Source organism: Hibiscus syriacus, unplaced genomic scaffold (genome assembly GCF_006381635.1).
Source record: "Hibiscus syriacus cultivar Baekdansim isolate YM2019G1 unplaced genomic scaffold, ASM638163v2 tig00110195_pilon, whole genome shotgun sequence".
In the NCBI taxonomy this organism is placed as follows: domain Eukaryota; kingdom Viridiplantae; phylum Streptophyta; class Magnoliopsida; order Malvales; family Malvaceae; genus Hibiscus; species Hibiscus syriacus.
In genome coordinates, this window is record NW_024062621.1 from 1,066,712 (window position 1) to 1,083,065 (window position 16,354).

At 35.9% G+C, this 16,354-nt stretch overlaps 1 protein-coding gene across 2 annotated transcripts; it reads right to left on the reverse strand.

Annotated features, from left to right (window-relative positions):
• Positions 1–18: 18 nt before the first annotated feature.
• LOC120218227 (BTB/POZ and MATH domain-containing protein 2-like) lies at positions 19–15,756 on the reverse strand. 2 transcript variants are annotated; one of them, XM_039215199.1, is made up of 6 exons: positions 15,747–15,756; positions 6,140–6,146; positions 3,207–3,947; positions 2,392–2,740; positions 497–773; positions 19–251 (listed from the first exon to the last, which is right to left on the reverse strand). In XM_039215199.1, exons 3-6 carry the CDS (start codon positions 3,623–3,625, stop codon positions 67–69), a joined length of 1,230 nt encoding a protein of 409 aa, XP_039071130.1. In that variant the 5' UTR covers positions 3,626–3,947; positions 6,140–6,146; positions 15,747–15,756; the 3' UTR covers positions 19–66. The 2 variants fall into 2 exon arrangements, with proteins under 2 accessions (XP_039071130.1, XP_039071131.1); XM_039215200.1 differs by lacking the exons at positions 6,140–6,146; positions 15,747–15,756 and having other exon boundaries at positions 3,207–3,648; positions 3,690–4,169.
• Between the last annotated feature and the right edge of the window lie 598 nt (positions 15,757–16,354).

A 16,354-nucleotide genomic window follows, 5' to 3' on the forward strand; every position in this document is an offset into this window, starting at 1 on the left:
ATGCTAACTTGCTCTCTGATTAGTTTTCCTACTAATCAAAGGATGATTTACATGTTATTCCCTAAATCACTGTAGTCTTGGCTTGACCCGCCTGCCATTAGCATCAGAACCATCTAACGGTGCTTCTTTTCTCCGATATCCACATGCAATAACAGAATGCTCCCCGTTTCTTGCAACATATTGCAGCAATTCAGTCAGAACACCAGGGCAGCTTTCCTTCAGATACTCAAATCCATCTGTTTGCATCACAGCTGAAACAAATGAAACAAATTTGGTCATTCCTATCGATCTCTTTGAAAACATAGAAACACATTAAAAAAGTGTCGCTCTTTTAGAGATAAATTCTAGGAGTGACAATCAATTCTAATCATGCATATGTTTGATTGAAAAGTGAAGGATGAAAAGAGGAGACTGGAAAAGTAGAAAGACAATAATTTAGACATTCTCTAAGCATATTATTAGTGAATCTAAAATAGAATTGGTTTTCAGTCCCTACCTTTCAAATTTTCCGGCAATGCAACGAATTTTAAGCATAAGGCTTTCAGATGCAAACAATTGTGCTGTTCTGCTAAGGCCAATGTAGTTGCAACTGTGTTTATTGCAACACCCTGACAAAGTTTAGCCTCACAGAGCAATCTCATTCTCTCAAGTGCATAACGGTCAGCAGCAGCAAGCAGATGCTGAGAAACAAGCGTTGAAGCCCATTTTGAAGTTGAACCCACTAGCTCTTCCATATCCGGTAAGGTATCCCAGTAAATGAAATGGAGCAATGCCTGCAAACAGCCAACCATAAGAAATCATATATACAAGATCACTTACCGAGCCACTTTGGGAATCCTCACAAGACACCCCAAGTTTCAGTCAGGATAGGAAATTTAACAACAGAAGCAAGTTAATTTGTTTAATCAGAGAAAAAGAAAAGAAAAGAGAGTTAAAATATTAGTTCATGGCAAGGCATGAGCAAAGTAGGACCAAGAATCCCATAGCATGGACCTGCTATCAACTTCCACATTCCAAAATCCAACTCCATGTTCACCAAAGTAAAATGAAGCCATGACGTCATCTGTATAAAGTTTCATAGTTACCAAGATATGCTTCATTGCAATTTATCCACTATCATTCATATTAAGCGACGATTAGAAATTAGATATTAACACAAAGGAAGTATCTAAAACTTAGGACATTCAATGCCTGATGTCACAAGTAAACAGCTGGATCCTCAATGCATCCAGCAAAAGCACTGCCGCAGACAGGCACAGCTCAGAAATTCCGTCAAAACATCTTATGATTATGAAATCCATGTCAGCTAAAATTATACTTGATATTGTTCCACTAACTCAAAAGGTAGTGCAAAAAGAAGAGGCAATTAGAAAGGAATCAAAAGAAGACAGTAAACCTTAACCGAGGTTAGGAAGAATAATGTACAGGAGCAGCGCCTTAGGAGAGGAATCCCGATGTATACTCCTGTATAAGCCATCCTGTATGACACCACAATTACTCAACTAACAGAAAGAACCAAAAGACCTACCTCTTCCTGTGAACCTTGCTATACCATCCAAAAACATGCGCATGATGAACACGCATTCTAGATTCCTAAGACACACAACAGCTTGAAGAAAGTAGGAACAATCATCATGTTCTGCTCCTAATCACAACAATTTGTGCTTCTAATTATAAAATAAGTAAACATTCAACAAAATCTGGGGTCTATGATGCCAACAGAAAGCCAAATGTCACACGAAATCACTATTCCTGAACCAAAATTGAAAATACAATAAAACCGATGCTCAAGAGAAATTCACATTAAACCACTTATCCCATTGAAAATAACTTTCTCTTTCTCGGTACCTATTACTATCCAGCTTGCACTAGAGAGAGTGACGATTCTGAAGCTTAGGTTCTACGTACAACTCTATGGGATCATAAGAACTCACTAGTAATGGAACTGAAAATCAAGTAGCATTCTAATGAGCCGAGTAGCATTCGTATGAGCCTTCACCATACCATCTATATGTATGTTTTCTAATAACTAGTGAATACCTGATGAAATACAGGAAAACGTGCTAATTAAAGAAGAAAAACTTGCAAAAGTCGCTCATTTTTTGTTGCTTCTTAGATGCTGATATTAATCATAAACTTCAGTACATTCAAATTTACCAAAACAGATAAGGAAAGAGAACAGTATTCTTAATTCCAAACACTGAAAATAGAAAGAAAGACAAATGTACATAAACAAAGAACAGAACTATTCCGTGCTTCGGCATGGATAATATCCTATGCATCTTAAAAGCTAATCTAGTTTTCAGCAATATTATGGGCTTGCTCAAAAGATGAGGAAAGGGTATTAAAGGGAAATTATGAAATAAAATTAGATCATGAAAGAAGGAGAACCTTGAAAACAGGAGCTTCCATATCTTCTACTGTAATGCACTGCGTGTTCTGATCCTTCAATGGACCAAAAAGTTGTGCCCTGAATACAGGTGAACGTACAGCAAGGACCAACTTGTGGGCAGCAAATATTTCCCCGTCAACTTCAAATTTCACGTCAGTTCCTTTTCCACTTTCTAATAGTCTCCCAAAATGCTGACCAAGGTCAGAAGGTGGCACTGAAATAGAATAGATTTTAGGTCCCTCCGTATGCGACTTAACTACACCAACACAACAGCGAAATGAGAGGCAATCATCTTTAAGGTAATCAGATGTCTCAAGAAGAGTTCTCTTGAAAAAGCGTTTATAACCCCTGCAACACAAGAACGGACAGCCATTTAATGGTGCTTTCACACAAAATGCTAAAAAGGCATTAATCTAAATTACCGACATACTACAATTGATCATCATAGCAAGGTATAAAATAACAGTTCGTTTATAAACCTTTGATTGGTTCAGCAAAGAGTTCCACGTTATTGCAGATTGCAAAAAAGCAAGAAATCATTGAGAGGTGATTGCACTGATAAAGAATTAGAGTACTTTCACAATATTAGATTTCTCGAGACTACAGGCGAAGAAACAACTGCCAACTGGCATTAGATTTCCATAATCCCCCTTATAGATGTAACTGTAAGCAAATTAATCTCAACTGAAACTTTAACTATGGTTATCTACCTCAAAATTTCCAGTCTCAATTCTACCTATCAAGGCGGAAACTAATCCAAGCAAGAGGTTATAATAATAGTTTTCTGCAACGCAAAGAAAATCACAAAACTCACCACATGCTCCCACGGTACTTAAGGGTATAAGGCCCGCTCTCAAGCATCCTCCCAAAATGGCTATGCACCTTGTGACGATCTTTCCCACTCTGGTCCATAAGCGTCAACTCAAAAAGCGCTCTTACATCCGTCCCTTCACTCGCCAAAGCAATAAACAGCGAAATGTAGGAAGCATTATCTTCAGCGCTCTTTCCATCCGGGTAAAAATAAATGGCCCATTCATAGCCCCCCACCATAAAAGTATCTGAAGCTATATATTTTCCCACTCCCATTCCTTTGGCAAGGGAGTATCCGTTGATCTTGAATTCATGGGACCCATTCACCGTCTCGGTTCGAGACGTCGAGGAGGTTGAAGAAGAAGCAGGAGAAGAAGATGTTGAGGGTTTTGAAACTTCTTTGTGAAAACTAATTGTGCCCATCACGTTTGGAAAGATTAATTCGGGATCTTGATGATCTGGGAATTACTATTTTGATTGAAAACGAAACGGGTAATCGATGATTTTTCACAATTCTTCAGGGTTGAATAGGGATTAAAACCAGGGAGGGTTTTTAGAAAAAGGGTAAGCGATATTTTTGAAGCGTGGATCTTCTTTCTTTTAGAAATTCAAGAACCGGGTATTTCTTGTTTTGATATGAATTGAGTTGGGTAGGAACCTAGGGTTTTACCGATCAAATGATGGTGAATTCAGATCAGAACTCAAGAACCCTAATTTGAGATAATTTCGAAATCGGAAGATGGAACTGATAACCAAATGTAACGATGGATGGAATTTTGAAAAGAGTGGTGAAAACAAGGAAATCGAGAGACGAATTAAGGAATAAATATCGATGAATTTTGCAAATTGGGAAATGAATTGGGGGAAGTTGAAAAAGTTCGAGAAGGCTGTTTCTGATTTTAATCAAAGCTTGACGGCAAAGTTGAAAACTTGAAGAAAAGAAGAGTGGATATCTCGAATGAATGCAAAATGGCACACACTTTTAAATAATGCAAGCAAGGAACCTTGCTTAAAGTTTCTTTCCCATGTGACAAAACAATACATTTTTTACAATCATATAATTATATCGACTTTATGGAACGATTATTAAATATTAAAAAGTTTAATTCTTTTAATTATATTTTTTCTATGAATAATATTATGATTTAATATTCATATACCCTAGTTTAAATATTATAAAAGTTTAATATAAAATGTTTAAGAGTTTGTATTTTGAAATAATTTGGTATACAAGAAGAATTTAAACATATCTTCATTGTTTCATATCGAATTTTGGGGTATTTGTAAGAGATTTAAGCTTATATGATTATGAGCGAGTTGTCATGCAAACTGTTGATGTCGATGTGCATACCTTGCTCTCTCCTTCCTTGCTCGAGAGACCATTATATTTGATTCGATCAATCATTGCTATGGTTAGCAAGATTTGGTTTGTTGAGTTTGTCTTGATTCTACAAGAAACGGATTCAACGGCTGATTTCTTGATTAAACCCTCGTCAAGATCATGTTATTCCCTTCAAGTGATTGAGTTTCCTCTAGCTACTCTTTTACCGATTCTAACTAGGCACATTTCTGGTCCACCTTATAGTCATGTAATGTGTTAATTTATTAAGATAACATATTGTCATAACCATTTTTTAGGTAAAACAATTTAATATTATTTAAAAAAAAACGACTATGACTTTAATTTGGAAAAATCGGGTGATTTTGAATTGATTTGAATAAAATTAAAAAGAGTCGCCATCAACCTTTGGGTTAGGTAGGTCGAATACCTAAAAACGTCTTTTAAAACAATTTTAAGAAAAATCATTTTTTAAGACAAGATTCGGTCTGCGTTACCAAAGATTCATTTAAATGGATTCGGGAGTCGGTTACGTGCGGGGAAGGGTAAACACCCCCGCAACGCCCAAAATTGGTACTGTGTCGCTTACACATCGTTGTAAATGGTGGAATTTATGAGTCGAATATAAAGTTAAAATGCGATCTATTTATCGAACGTTGATTAATTTGCTTCGAATTAAATAATTAGAGAAAATTCTTTAACTCGAAATGAAATCTCGAAATTAGCAATCCTCCATCGGGAAAGCTAACTCGACTATTTCTCATCCATAAAGAATATTTGCCTCTTGATAAAATGTGAATCGAATATAAATAAAATTGATGTTTGCATACAACAAAATAAATTGATTAACTAAAATGTGAATTGAATACAAATGCAAATTTTGAAATTGACATTTACATGAAATAAAATAAATTACTATTTAAAATAACACACATTTGCATCATTTGCACAAATTAATTAGCAAAATATACTCGACTTATTTCAAGTTTCTATGTTGTTAAAATGCCGTACCGGATCACACCACTTCGATCAAGTGGTAGTTTCCACGCCCATTCTACACATACGTGTTCTTGAAAATATAATCGAATATTTCTTACATAGATAAAGATATAATGAAAATAAATGTAATTGGAAATACAAAATAAAATATTTACATTAAATGAAATTGAAAACATTATTTACATAATCCAAATAATTAACTAATGAGTAAAATACACATCCATACATAAATGTCTAAAAATAAATTAGTAAATATTACAAACCAAAATAAATATAAAACATTTAAGGGGCTAAAATAATAGAAACAGAAACTTAGGGGGCTAAACAGCAAAAAACAGAAAGTTAATGGACCAAAATAGCACTAACCGAAATTTAAAGGACTAAATATAAAATAAAAATAATTTAGAGCCCATATCACAAACATTAAACAGTCAAATACTAGAAGTGAAAATAACCCAAAAGTAAAGCTTATGACTAAATTGAAATTTCACAGAAACATGGAGGATCAAAAAGTAATTAAATAAAATGTCAGACAGTGACCAAAATAGAACATTTGCAAATATGATGGCTGAATTCAAACATCCACAAAATATCACAACACAAGAACTTAGGACTAGAATGAAACTATTACAAACATAATGTCCAAAAGTCAAATATTCACAAAAATGACATAACATACATTAATAGGACTAAAATAAAGTATTTTAAAAAATGGGATGGCCAGATTCGAATATCAAAGAAACATACATGAAATATTAAATCAGTGGCTAAGATGTAACATTTATAAATATTGAAGCCAGAACCAAATATAAACCAAAAATGTTATAATATCTAGGATAGTGACTAAAATGAATCTAAAAGAAAATTTAAGCCTAAATCAAATATTAATCCCAATCGAACCCACAAGCCAACATAAAGGACCGAAATGAAAAGGATGCAAAACAGATGACCAAAATCATAAACCTCATCGAAAATATAAACTAAGAACAAAGATGGACTAAAATAGAAGGCAACCCAGTTTAAAGACTAAAACATAAATGTTAATAAATTCCATTAATATACATACAATGATCAAAAAAAAATAAAATTAATCACAAATCAATAAACCTGAATAGGCATAAAACCAAACTAACATTACAGAAAATTTAAGGACTGAAATAAACATTTCACAAATTCCAGGCTTGATATATAAAAATTGTCATAAACATCAACACATATGTTAGGACGAAAATATAACAAGAAATAAAAAGGAGACTCAAATAGAAAAACTGAAACCTAAAAGACTAAATAGGAATTAAACCATACACAAGCCAATGGCTAAAATAATATATTCACAAATATAGTGACCAATGTCAAATATTAACAAAAATAACTTAACAAATAATAAAAGGACTAAAATATAAATAAGGAAACATCAGAATCTGAAATCAAATAAATGAAACTTCATTTAATGGCTAAATAATACGGTTACAAAGCATCAGGGACCAAAAGAGTAGTTAACCCAAATGATGAAATTACAGATCGGTCCCCATTGAAACTACGTCGTTTCGTGGGAGATGTATAACCCTAAGCCCAAAGCTTTCTCATCTCATATTTCTCATTTGCTTCCTGCCCCCAAAAAAAAAGAAAAGAAGAAAGGAGAGAGTTCTGAACTCTCTCCCCGAACCCATCGAACAGCCGCCGCTCCACGGCGTTTCCAGCGGCGGTCGGCTCTTAAAACAAACACCCATAAACCCTAAGTTCCTCTCTTCCTTCTTTCTCTTTTGAAAACCTAAAGCTCTTCCCCTTCCCACAACCAACTTGAACCCAAACCCCCCCCCCAAAGGTGGGAATTTACCTTCGAAGATGGCCCAGTTCCTCCGATGAAGCAACAGTGACCCGTTCTTGGTAAGTTTTGGCTCTCTCTCTTTTCTATTTCTTTTTTTTTTACCCCCCGAATGCCCTCTCTCTCACCGAATCCTCTCCTTTTTTCATAATGGTTGCCTGTTGGACTTTTAAGGGTTCTTTCGGTGATAATGATATCTAAGGCTTAGGGAAATTATGGGTTGTTGATTTAGGGTGATTGAATCCCGGATTTTCGGGATTTTCGGGATTTTTTATTTAGATTTATTTTTGTTTTTTTATTGGGGTTTTTCTCTGATTTGCTGATTGATTTGGTATGTTGTCACTGTTGACTGCTTGAGGGATGGGCTCTGATCGGCTCGGGAAGCTTTCGACGATGGCTCGTCGACTGGGAAATTGGACCTCACTGGTGGCAGTGGCTTGATGGCTGTTGGCTTGAACGGCTACTGGAATGTTGAAGAGGCACGACGGCTGGATTGGCTTAGGGTTGTGAAACCCTATTTACCATCGATCTGGACCGTTGAATGGGTCCAGATCGAATGGTCTATGTTGGTGCGGCGCTGGGATGTTGATACCCTAAGGTTAGGGTTTGCAATCGGGCTACTGAGTGATGGGTGATTGAATCCCGGATTTTCGGGATTTTCGGGATTTTTTATTTAGATTTATTTTTGTTTTTTTATTGGGGTTTTTCTCTGATTTGCTGATTGATTTGGTATGTTGTCACTGTTGACTGCTTGAGGGATGGGCTCTGATCGGCTCGGGAAGCTTTCGACGATGGCTCGTCGACTGGGAAACTGGACCTCACTGGCGGCAGTGGCTTGATGGCTGTTGGCTTGAACGGCTACTGGAATGTTGAAGAGGCACGACGGTTGGATTGGCTTAGGGTTGTGAAACCCTATTTACCATCGATCTGGACCGTTGAATGGGTCCAGATCGAATGGTCTATGTTGGTGCGGCGCTGGGATGTTGATACCCTAAGGTTAGGGTTTGCAATCGGGCTGCTGAGTGATGGGTATGGGTTGGCTGATAGTGGGCTTGCATTATATTGGGCTTTGGCCTGCAAAAATTGTAATATGTAATTAATAAACATATTAATAAAAAATAATGATAATAATAATAAAATAACGATAAAAAACCCGGACAAAAACGGGTGTCTACAGCTGCCCCTCTTTGCACATTCTTGTGTTAACAAGAATAGGGCAAAGATGATAAGACAACACGTTTTTGTCTGGCTCTCTTCCATTTATACATAGAAATTGGATAATATTGGTTGTTGGGGACGACACTGCTCATACGTGATGAAGAGTTTGGGTCGTCTAAAGGTGACACGGCTCCTACGTGATGAGGAGATCTGGTCTGGGGATGACACGGCTCATACGTGATGAAGAGTTCTGGCCATCTAAAGGTGATAACATGGTTCCTACGTGACGAGGACGGCTGGTTATCTAAGGTTGACACGGCTCCTACGTGATGAGGAGATCTGGTCTGGGGATGACACGGCTCATACGTGATGAAGAGTTCTGGCCATCTAAAGGTGATAACACGGTTCCTACGTGAAGAGGATGGCTGGTTATCTCTAGGATAATGGTTTCAAAGGAGACCAACTCAAAGATGTGTTTCAATAGAAACAAACTCAAAGATTGGATTTTGATAAAAATTGTCTCAAGGGAGACGAAATTCGTTTCAAGAGAAACGATCTCAAAGATATTTGCTTTATTTCAAGTGAAATAAACTCAAAGATAAGTTTTTCCAAAGCAACTGTCTCGAAAGAGACAAAATTCGTTTCAAAGGAAACAACCCAAAGACGGCGTTTAAAGGGAATTGTCTCAACCGAGACAAAATTTATTTTTTAAGGGAAACGTTCTCAAAGATCGGTGTTTCATGAGGAATTGGCTCAAATGAGACAAAATTCATTTCACGAGAAACGATCTCAAAGATGTTTATTTTGTTTCAAGGGAAACAGATTCAAAGATGGTAAATTTTGTTTCCAAAGAAATAAACTCAAAGATTTTTCTCAAAGACTGTCTCGAGAGACACAAAATTTTGTTTCCAAAGAAAGAGATTCAATGATTTTTTTTTTTTTTGAAAAGACATTGTCATAAGAGACAAAACTTTGTTTTTCAGAAAATTGTATCTTAGTGAGACAAAATTTTGTTTCCAAAGAAACAGACTCAGATTTTTCTTCAAAAGAAACTGTTTTAAGGGATAAAACCTTGTTTCCAGAGAAACAAACTCAAAGATGATCTTGTTTTAAGAGAAAATGTTTCAAGAGACAAAATTCGTTTGAAGGGAAACGACTCAAAGATGTCATTGAAAGGAAACTGTCTCATGCGAGACAAAATTTGTTTTAATAGAAACGATATCAAATGTGGGTATTTTCAAAAGAAGTTGTCTAAACGATCTCAAAGGTGGGTATTTTCAAAAGAAGTTGTCTCGAGAGACAAAATTTTGTTTCAAAGGAAACAAACTCAGAGATTTTTTTCAAAAGAAATTGTCTTTAAGAGAGACAAAATTTTGTTTCCAAAGAAACAAACTCAAAGATTTTTGTTTCAAAAGAAACTATCTTAAGAGAGACAAAATTTTGTTTCCAAAGAAACAAACTCAAAGATTTTTGTTTCAAAAGAAACTATCTTAAGAGAGACAAAATTTTGTTTCCAAAGAAACAAACTCAAAGATTTTTGTTTCAAAAGAAATTATCTTAAGAGAGACCAAATTTTGTTTCCAAAGAAACAGACTCAAAGATTTTTGTTTCAAAAGAAATTATCTTAAGAGAGACAAAATTTTGTTTCCAAAGAAACAGACTCAAAGATTTTTGTTTCAAAAGAAACAATCTCAAAGATTTTTTTCACAAAATTGTCTCAAGAGAGACAAAACTTTGTTTCAGACTCAAAGATTTTTCACGAAATTGTCTTAAGAGAGACAAAACTTTGTTTCAAAAGAAACAGACTCAAAGATTTTTGTTTCAAAAGAAATTATCTTAAGAGAGACAAAATTTTGTTTCCAAAGAAACAGACTCAAAGATTTTTGTTTCAAAAGAAACAATCTCAAAGATTTTTTTCACAAAATTGTCTCAAGAGAGACAAAACTTTGTTTCAGACTCAAAGATTTTTCACGAAATTGTCTTAAGAGAGACAAAATTTTGTTTCCAAAGAAATAGACTCAAAGATATTTGTTTCAAAAGAAACAACTCAAAGATTTTTATTCAAAAGGAACAGACTCCAAAATTTTTATTCAAAAGGAACAAACTCAAAGATTTTTTTTCAAGAGGAACAAACTCAAAGATTTTTTTTCAAGAAATTGTCTTTAAGAGATAAAAAATCGTTTTAAAAGATTCAAATATTGTCGATTTTGTTTATATGGAAATAATCTCAAAGGTGTTTTCAAAAGTGTTTATTTTGTTTCAAATGAAACAATTTCAGGATTTGTTAAAAGGGGAAATGTCTCGTGCGAGACAAATCAGCTTTGAAAATCTCAAGTGATATTAATTTTGCTTTAAGTATAACAACCTTGAAATTTGTATTATGAGAAAAAATGATGTCTCAAGCGAGACAAAATTTGCTTTAAGATATAGTCTCAAATGAGACAAAATTTGTTTTTAGAGAAATTGTCTCAAGCGAGACAAAGTTTGAGAAAACGATCTCAAGTGAGACAAAAATTTTGTTTTGAAATAGATACGATCTCAAATGAGATCAACTTTGTTTAATGTGAAACAAATTCAAAATTTGGATCTCAAAGGAAAAAAATGTCTCAAATGAGACGAAATTTGTTTTGAAATAAATTGCCTCAAGCGAGACAAAATTTGTTTTTGAGGAAACGATCTCAAGTGAGATCAACTTTGTTTAATGTGAAACAAATTCGAAATTTGAATCTCAAAGGGAAAAGGTCTCAAGCGAGACGAAATTTGTTTTGAAAGAAACAAGAATCTAAGGTGAGATTAATTTTGTTTTTAGTGAATCAAATTCAAAATTTGTATCTAAAAGGAAAAATGTCTCAAGCGAAACACAATTTGTTTTAAGATTCTCAAAATTTGTGGAAAAATGTCTCAAGCGAGGCGAAATTTGTTTTGAAATAGATACGATCTCAAATGAGATCAACTTTGTTTAATGTGAAACAAATTCAAAATTTGGATCTCAAAGGAAAAATGTCTCAAGAGACTGAATTTTACTTCAATAAAAAACCTCAAAGATGATAGATAGTCTTCTTGTTCCTGTAGGTTGAGGAAATGTCTTGATTGTTGACTTCAAGAAATCAAATCATTGCTTCTTCAAGTTAGGGATTTCTGGTCATTTCTGAGCTTTGATTTCCTGAGAGATCAAAATGATGTATTTTTGAATGACTATCTTGGATGTTATGATGGATGTCAAGATGAAATTTATTTGATTTTTTTTTGTCCAATTTGCCCTCAAGTGAGGAGAAAAAATGTCTTTAATATATATGATGATAAATGTTTGATGCAAATTTTATGTATTATGTATGTATGTGTATGTATGTTTTCTCAATCTGGAAGGAGAATTGTTGCGAGAGCAGTCTTCACTCTATCATTGATTCAATTTGTCTGTATTTCCACCAATGTGTACTCTTACAAACCTTGACCTGAGACCATTTGTTTGTCCCATCAAATTTTGTCCAAAAATTAGCTTTCTCTTGCCCCAGCTTCGATTCTGAGCTTCGGAGAGATATTCGTTGAATTCCAAGATATACTTCCAGAGAACTTATCTTGTTTAAAAATGTTTTTCTTCTTCTTGAATTTTCAAAATTTTGAAAAATATTGCCTCCTTCTAAGTTTCACAATTGAAGCCAATCATAAAACATGAATTCATTGGATATCAAAAGAATCAAATGCTCTTTTAATCATTGATAATTACAAATCTTTGACAAATATCAAGATCGACAGGTGGGTTTAGAGGTTGGCTACCAAAATTCTAATGTTTGTTTCATCAATTGGTCCTCGTGAAGATAATGACATACCCCTCTTTCTTGATTTTGGCATTTTAATCGGAGGCGAACAAAATGACACAACTAGCATAGTCACTTGCTAAACTCTTTAGAACACTTTTGTTTCAGTTCTCTGAAATCTTTCATTTGTTCAAGCTTCGTAGACTTACCTAGTCAAGGTAGTGCAGAAATATCGGTCTAAAAACGAGATTTTTGAGTGCTCGTGTGAAGTCGACTATAACAGGCGTTCCTCAACTCCCTTAGTCCATATTCACCGAAACTCCTTATTTAGTAAATTTGATTTAATTTGCCATTGTTTGGCTAGCTGAATTCAGCTTTATTGTACATATATTTTATAATTGATCAGTCATCACAAAGTCTTCGACTTGACAACCACAGTGGAGCATACACCGGATTGCCAAGTACCCGATCAATGTCATGGTTTGAATGTAATCTATTCATAAAGCCAGGGTTTTCGAGTTTCCTCTATAACCAATTGCTTTAGCGGAATAACTCAGCTTTATTGTATACATATATAATAATATTTTTTTTGGTTACAGATTCCATTTCTTAAGCTTGCTGAGGAGAACCTGTTATAGTCTCGGTGTTTGTTAAAGGTCAGAAAATCTCATCGTTAGAGTTCAATTCCCAAGCAACTGACCTAACTAGATTCGCCTACTTGACCATTCCATCTGAGAAGATTTTGATCATCATTGAACATCATCAACAGAAGTAGAAACCAATTAGTTTTGCAACATCATGTGCTAGTTGCCCCATTTTGTCTGCTCCTAACATATACCTGAATGCCAAGATCATTGATTGTTCATGCGAGGAGATGGTTAGATTGGTTCCTTCAAGGGAAGGGTATGTACTCTGATGTATAATTGATTAGGATCAAAGGGTCTTTATTTTTAACGGTTCAATCTTGTCATTTGTCAAATATTTACAACCTCAATTATTAAAATATTTTAATTAAAATGATGTTCAAAGAATTCAAGATTAAAATTTGCTCATTGTTCATTTCCTAAGAAGGAAGCATTTTATTGAAAATGTTCAAAAGTCAAGTGATTTACAAACATTTAAGCATAAAAAGAACAAAAGAAAAACAAATTCAAACAAGATGTCATGCATGAGAATGCAACAAAATCTCCTGATGGATGCCCGGCCGAATTTCGATCATAATGCCCCATCACACCTTGAACGTTAATGCCCCTAAATTGATCAGATCTTGGACCTTGCGCTTCAATGTCCTACAATTCTCCGTGGTGTGCCCTGAGCTCCCAATGTGATAGCTGCATATGGCGTTAATATCATGGCCTTCAGGATATGGGGTCTCTCTTGGTTTGGATTGAACTGGAGTCACAAGGTTCCTCTCAACTAGCATTGGGAGCAATTCCTCATATGTCATTGGGATTGGATTGATGCGACGGAATGTCTTATGAGGTTTGGTCCCCAGATTAGCTAGATAAGATCCTTCAATGTTAATCTCATCTCTTTCCTCTTTGTCGGAAAGACTAGTGCCTCCTATCTGGCCATTCTTGACTGCTCTTTCGACCATTTCTCCACACATGACAATGTCAGAGAAACTCTTAGTGGCAACCCCTATCATGTAGTCGATATATGGAGACTTCAATGTATCGATGAATAGAGTGATGAACTCTTTTTTAGTCATTGGTGGATGCGCTTGAGATGCAATATCCCTCCATCGTTGTGCGTATTGTCGAAAGCTCTCATAATTCTTCATCCTCATATTCTGAAGCATTGTTCGATCGGGGGCCATATCAATCATGTGCTTGTATTGGCCCAAAAAAGCACTAGCCAAATCCCTCCAGGAGCGGACTTGAGAACGACTCAGTTGGTGGTACCACCTTGAAGCGGGTCCAATCAAACTGTCTTGAAAGCAGTGGATCAACATCTGATCATTGTTAGTGTATCCAGTCATCCTTCGAATAAACATCGTGAGGTGGGCATTGGGGCAACTAGTTCCCCTGTACTTTTCAAACTCGGGCATCTTAAATTTGGGCGGGAGCACCAAGTCGGGAACTAGTACTAGTTCTGTTGCATCCATCCCGTTGTGAGAGGTTTGTCCTCTCATTCCCTGAAATGTCTCTCTGCACCACTGTTTCAGATTCTCTGGGATCTCGTTCTTGGCTCTTCTCGTCGCTTGGTGACTAGGAATCCTGTTGGACGAGATAAGTGGTTGTGAATTAGCCTGTGCTTTCACACATTTAACTGTTTCACGGGTCAATGAAATCTTTTCTTTGCCTTTTTCTTGGTTGAGCTCAGCCATCTTTGCTACCATTTGGTCAACTAGATCTTTTTGGTTTTGCAAGATACGATCCACGGTGGTCTTTTGCATCTGCTCCATTTTAACCTCCCACTCAACTTGCATCTTTTGCAAACTCTCGTTCAGCTCTTTCTTTAATTCCTCAAACTTTGCATCCATTCTCAGTACTGTGTGAATGCAATTGCACAGTTAGAAGTGCTTCCTCAAAGTTTCCAGCAAGGTATGATTAATGCATGTAAACATGCTTAAATGAATGTTATGCAAAATGCAACGATGCAAATGCAAATGCAGAAATGTGGATCCCAACAATGAATATTTTAGAACAATTTTCACCAGAAATAAAAGTTTTCACATTACAAGACAGTCCACTTTACAGACTTGACTTCTCTGGATGGTGAGCCTGGAATGGATCACTGCTTCATATCGGATCTTCGTCCTTAATAATGATGCCCCTCAAGCGCTCTGTAATCTGACTCCGTTAATGCCTCGGTGGTAATGAGGTCGGTGTGTCGCTCTTTGATAACTAGCGATGAAATGATTGTAGATAAGACTCCACTGCTAGATTACTCCTTGAATCAGTGGATCATCATCTCAGTATTGAATGATGCACGATCTTCGAGCTCACTGCTTCGTCTCGGATCTTTGTACTTGGAACCGATGCCCCTCAATGCTCTGTAAACTAACTCCATCAATACCTCGGCTATGCTGAAGTTTGCTTCACTCCCTGATGGTTAACGATGGAATAATTGTGGATGAGAATCTACTGCTGGATTACTCCTTAGATCAGTGGATTATCATATCAGTCTTGAATGATGCACGATCTTCGAGAAAATCTCATTCTTGTACTCTGGACTTCTTTTTAGCCCTCGATGCATGTCTGTGTATGCGATCGCTTGATTGAAAACTTTTATCTCTTCTTGTGAAAATTTTCTCTCGAATATCCCCTTACGGATCAACACTTTTGCATTATGATGATGCAATGCAATGCAATGCAAATGACAAAATGACACAAACAAAAGAGAAGAAATAAGTTAGTATACACAAACAAAAGAGAAAAATAAGTTAGTACATGTAAAATAATTGATACAAATAAAAATGTAATTCAGAGATGGATATAACACCTACCCCGTCATGATATCTACCCAAACATGCTTTCAATTAAATAACAATCCTACCCGGACATGCTATCTACCCAAAATGATCTATTTTCAAGAAATTGGTCCTAACTGCATGGTATCTAGTTCGCATGCTTTATCCGGAAAAAAAAAATATTCTACAAATTTAAAAGGTTAAGGTTTAGAATCGTTCCTCCTTCGTGTACACCTATTTTGGGTACCTACTAACGGACAAAGGTTCGGTACGACTATACCTAGGGTGATCGTTCGACGATTCACTATATGCTTGGTTTCGGCTCTAACGGAAAAAAGGGACTCGAATTGTCCTTGATGTCGGTGCCCCATTGGGCTGCCAGACCCTCGATCCTCACCCATTACAGGTTTCAAACGGAACGAGTTCAATTCGAGGGGATTCACTGTCTTATACCCGTGCGAGGAATAAATTCCTACGAAGGTATAAGGTATGTATCCCCTGGGTTATTTGCTAAAACTCATACGAAGAATAAATCCTTACGAGAGTAAAGCAATCACCCCGACTAATTTGGATCGAAGCTCGTGTCTAGAGCTTATGTTATGCAAATGCGAGTGATGTGTGCGAGGAGGAACATACCTACCTTCGACCCAAAAGGAAAACA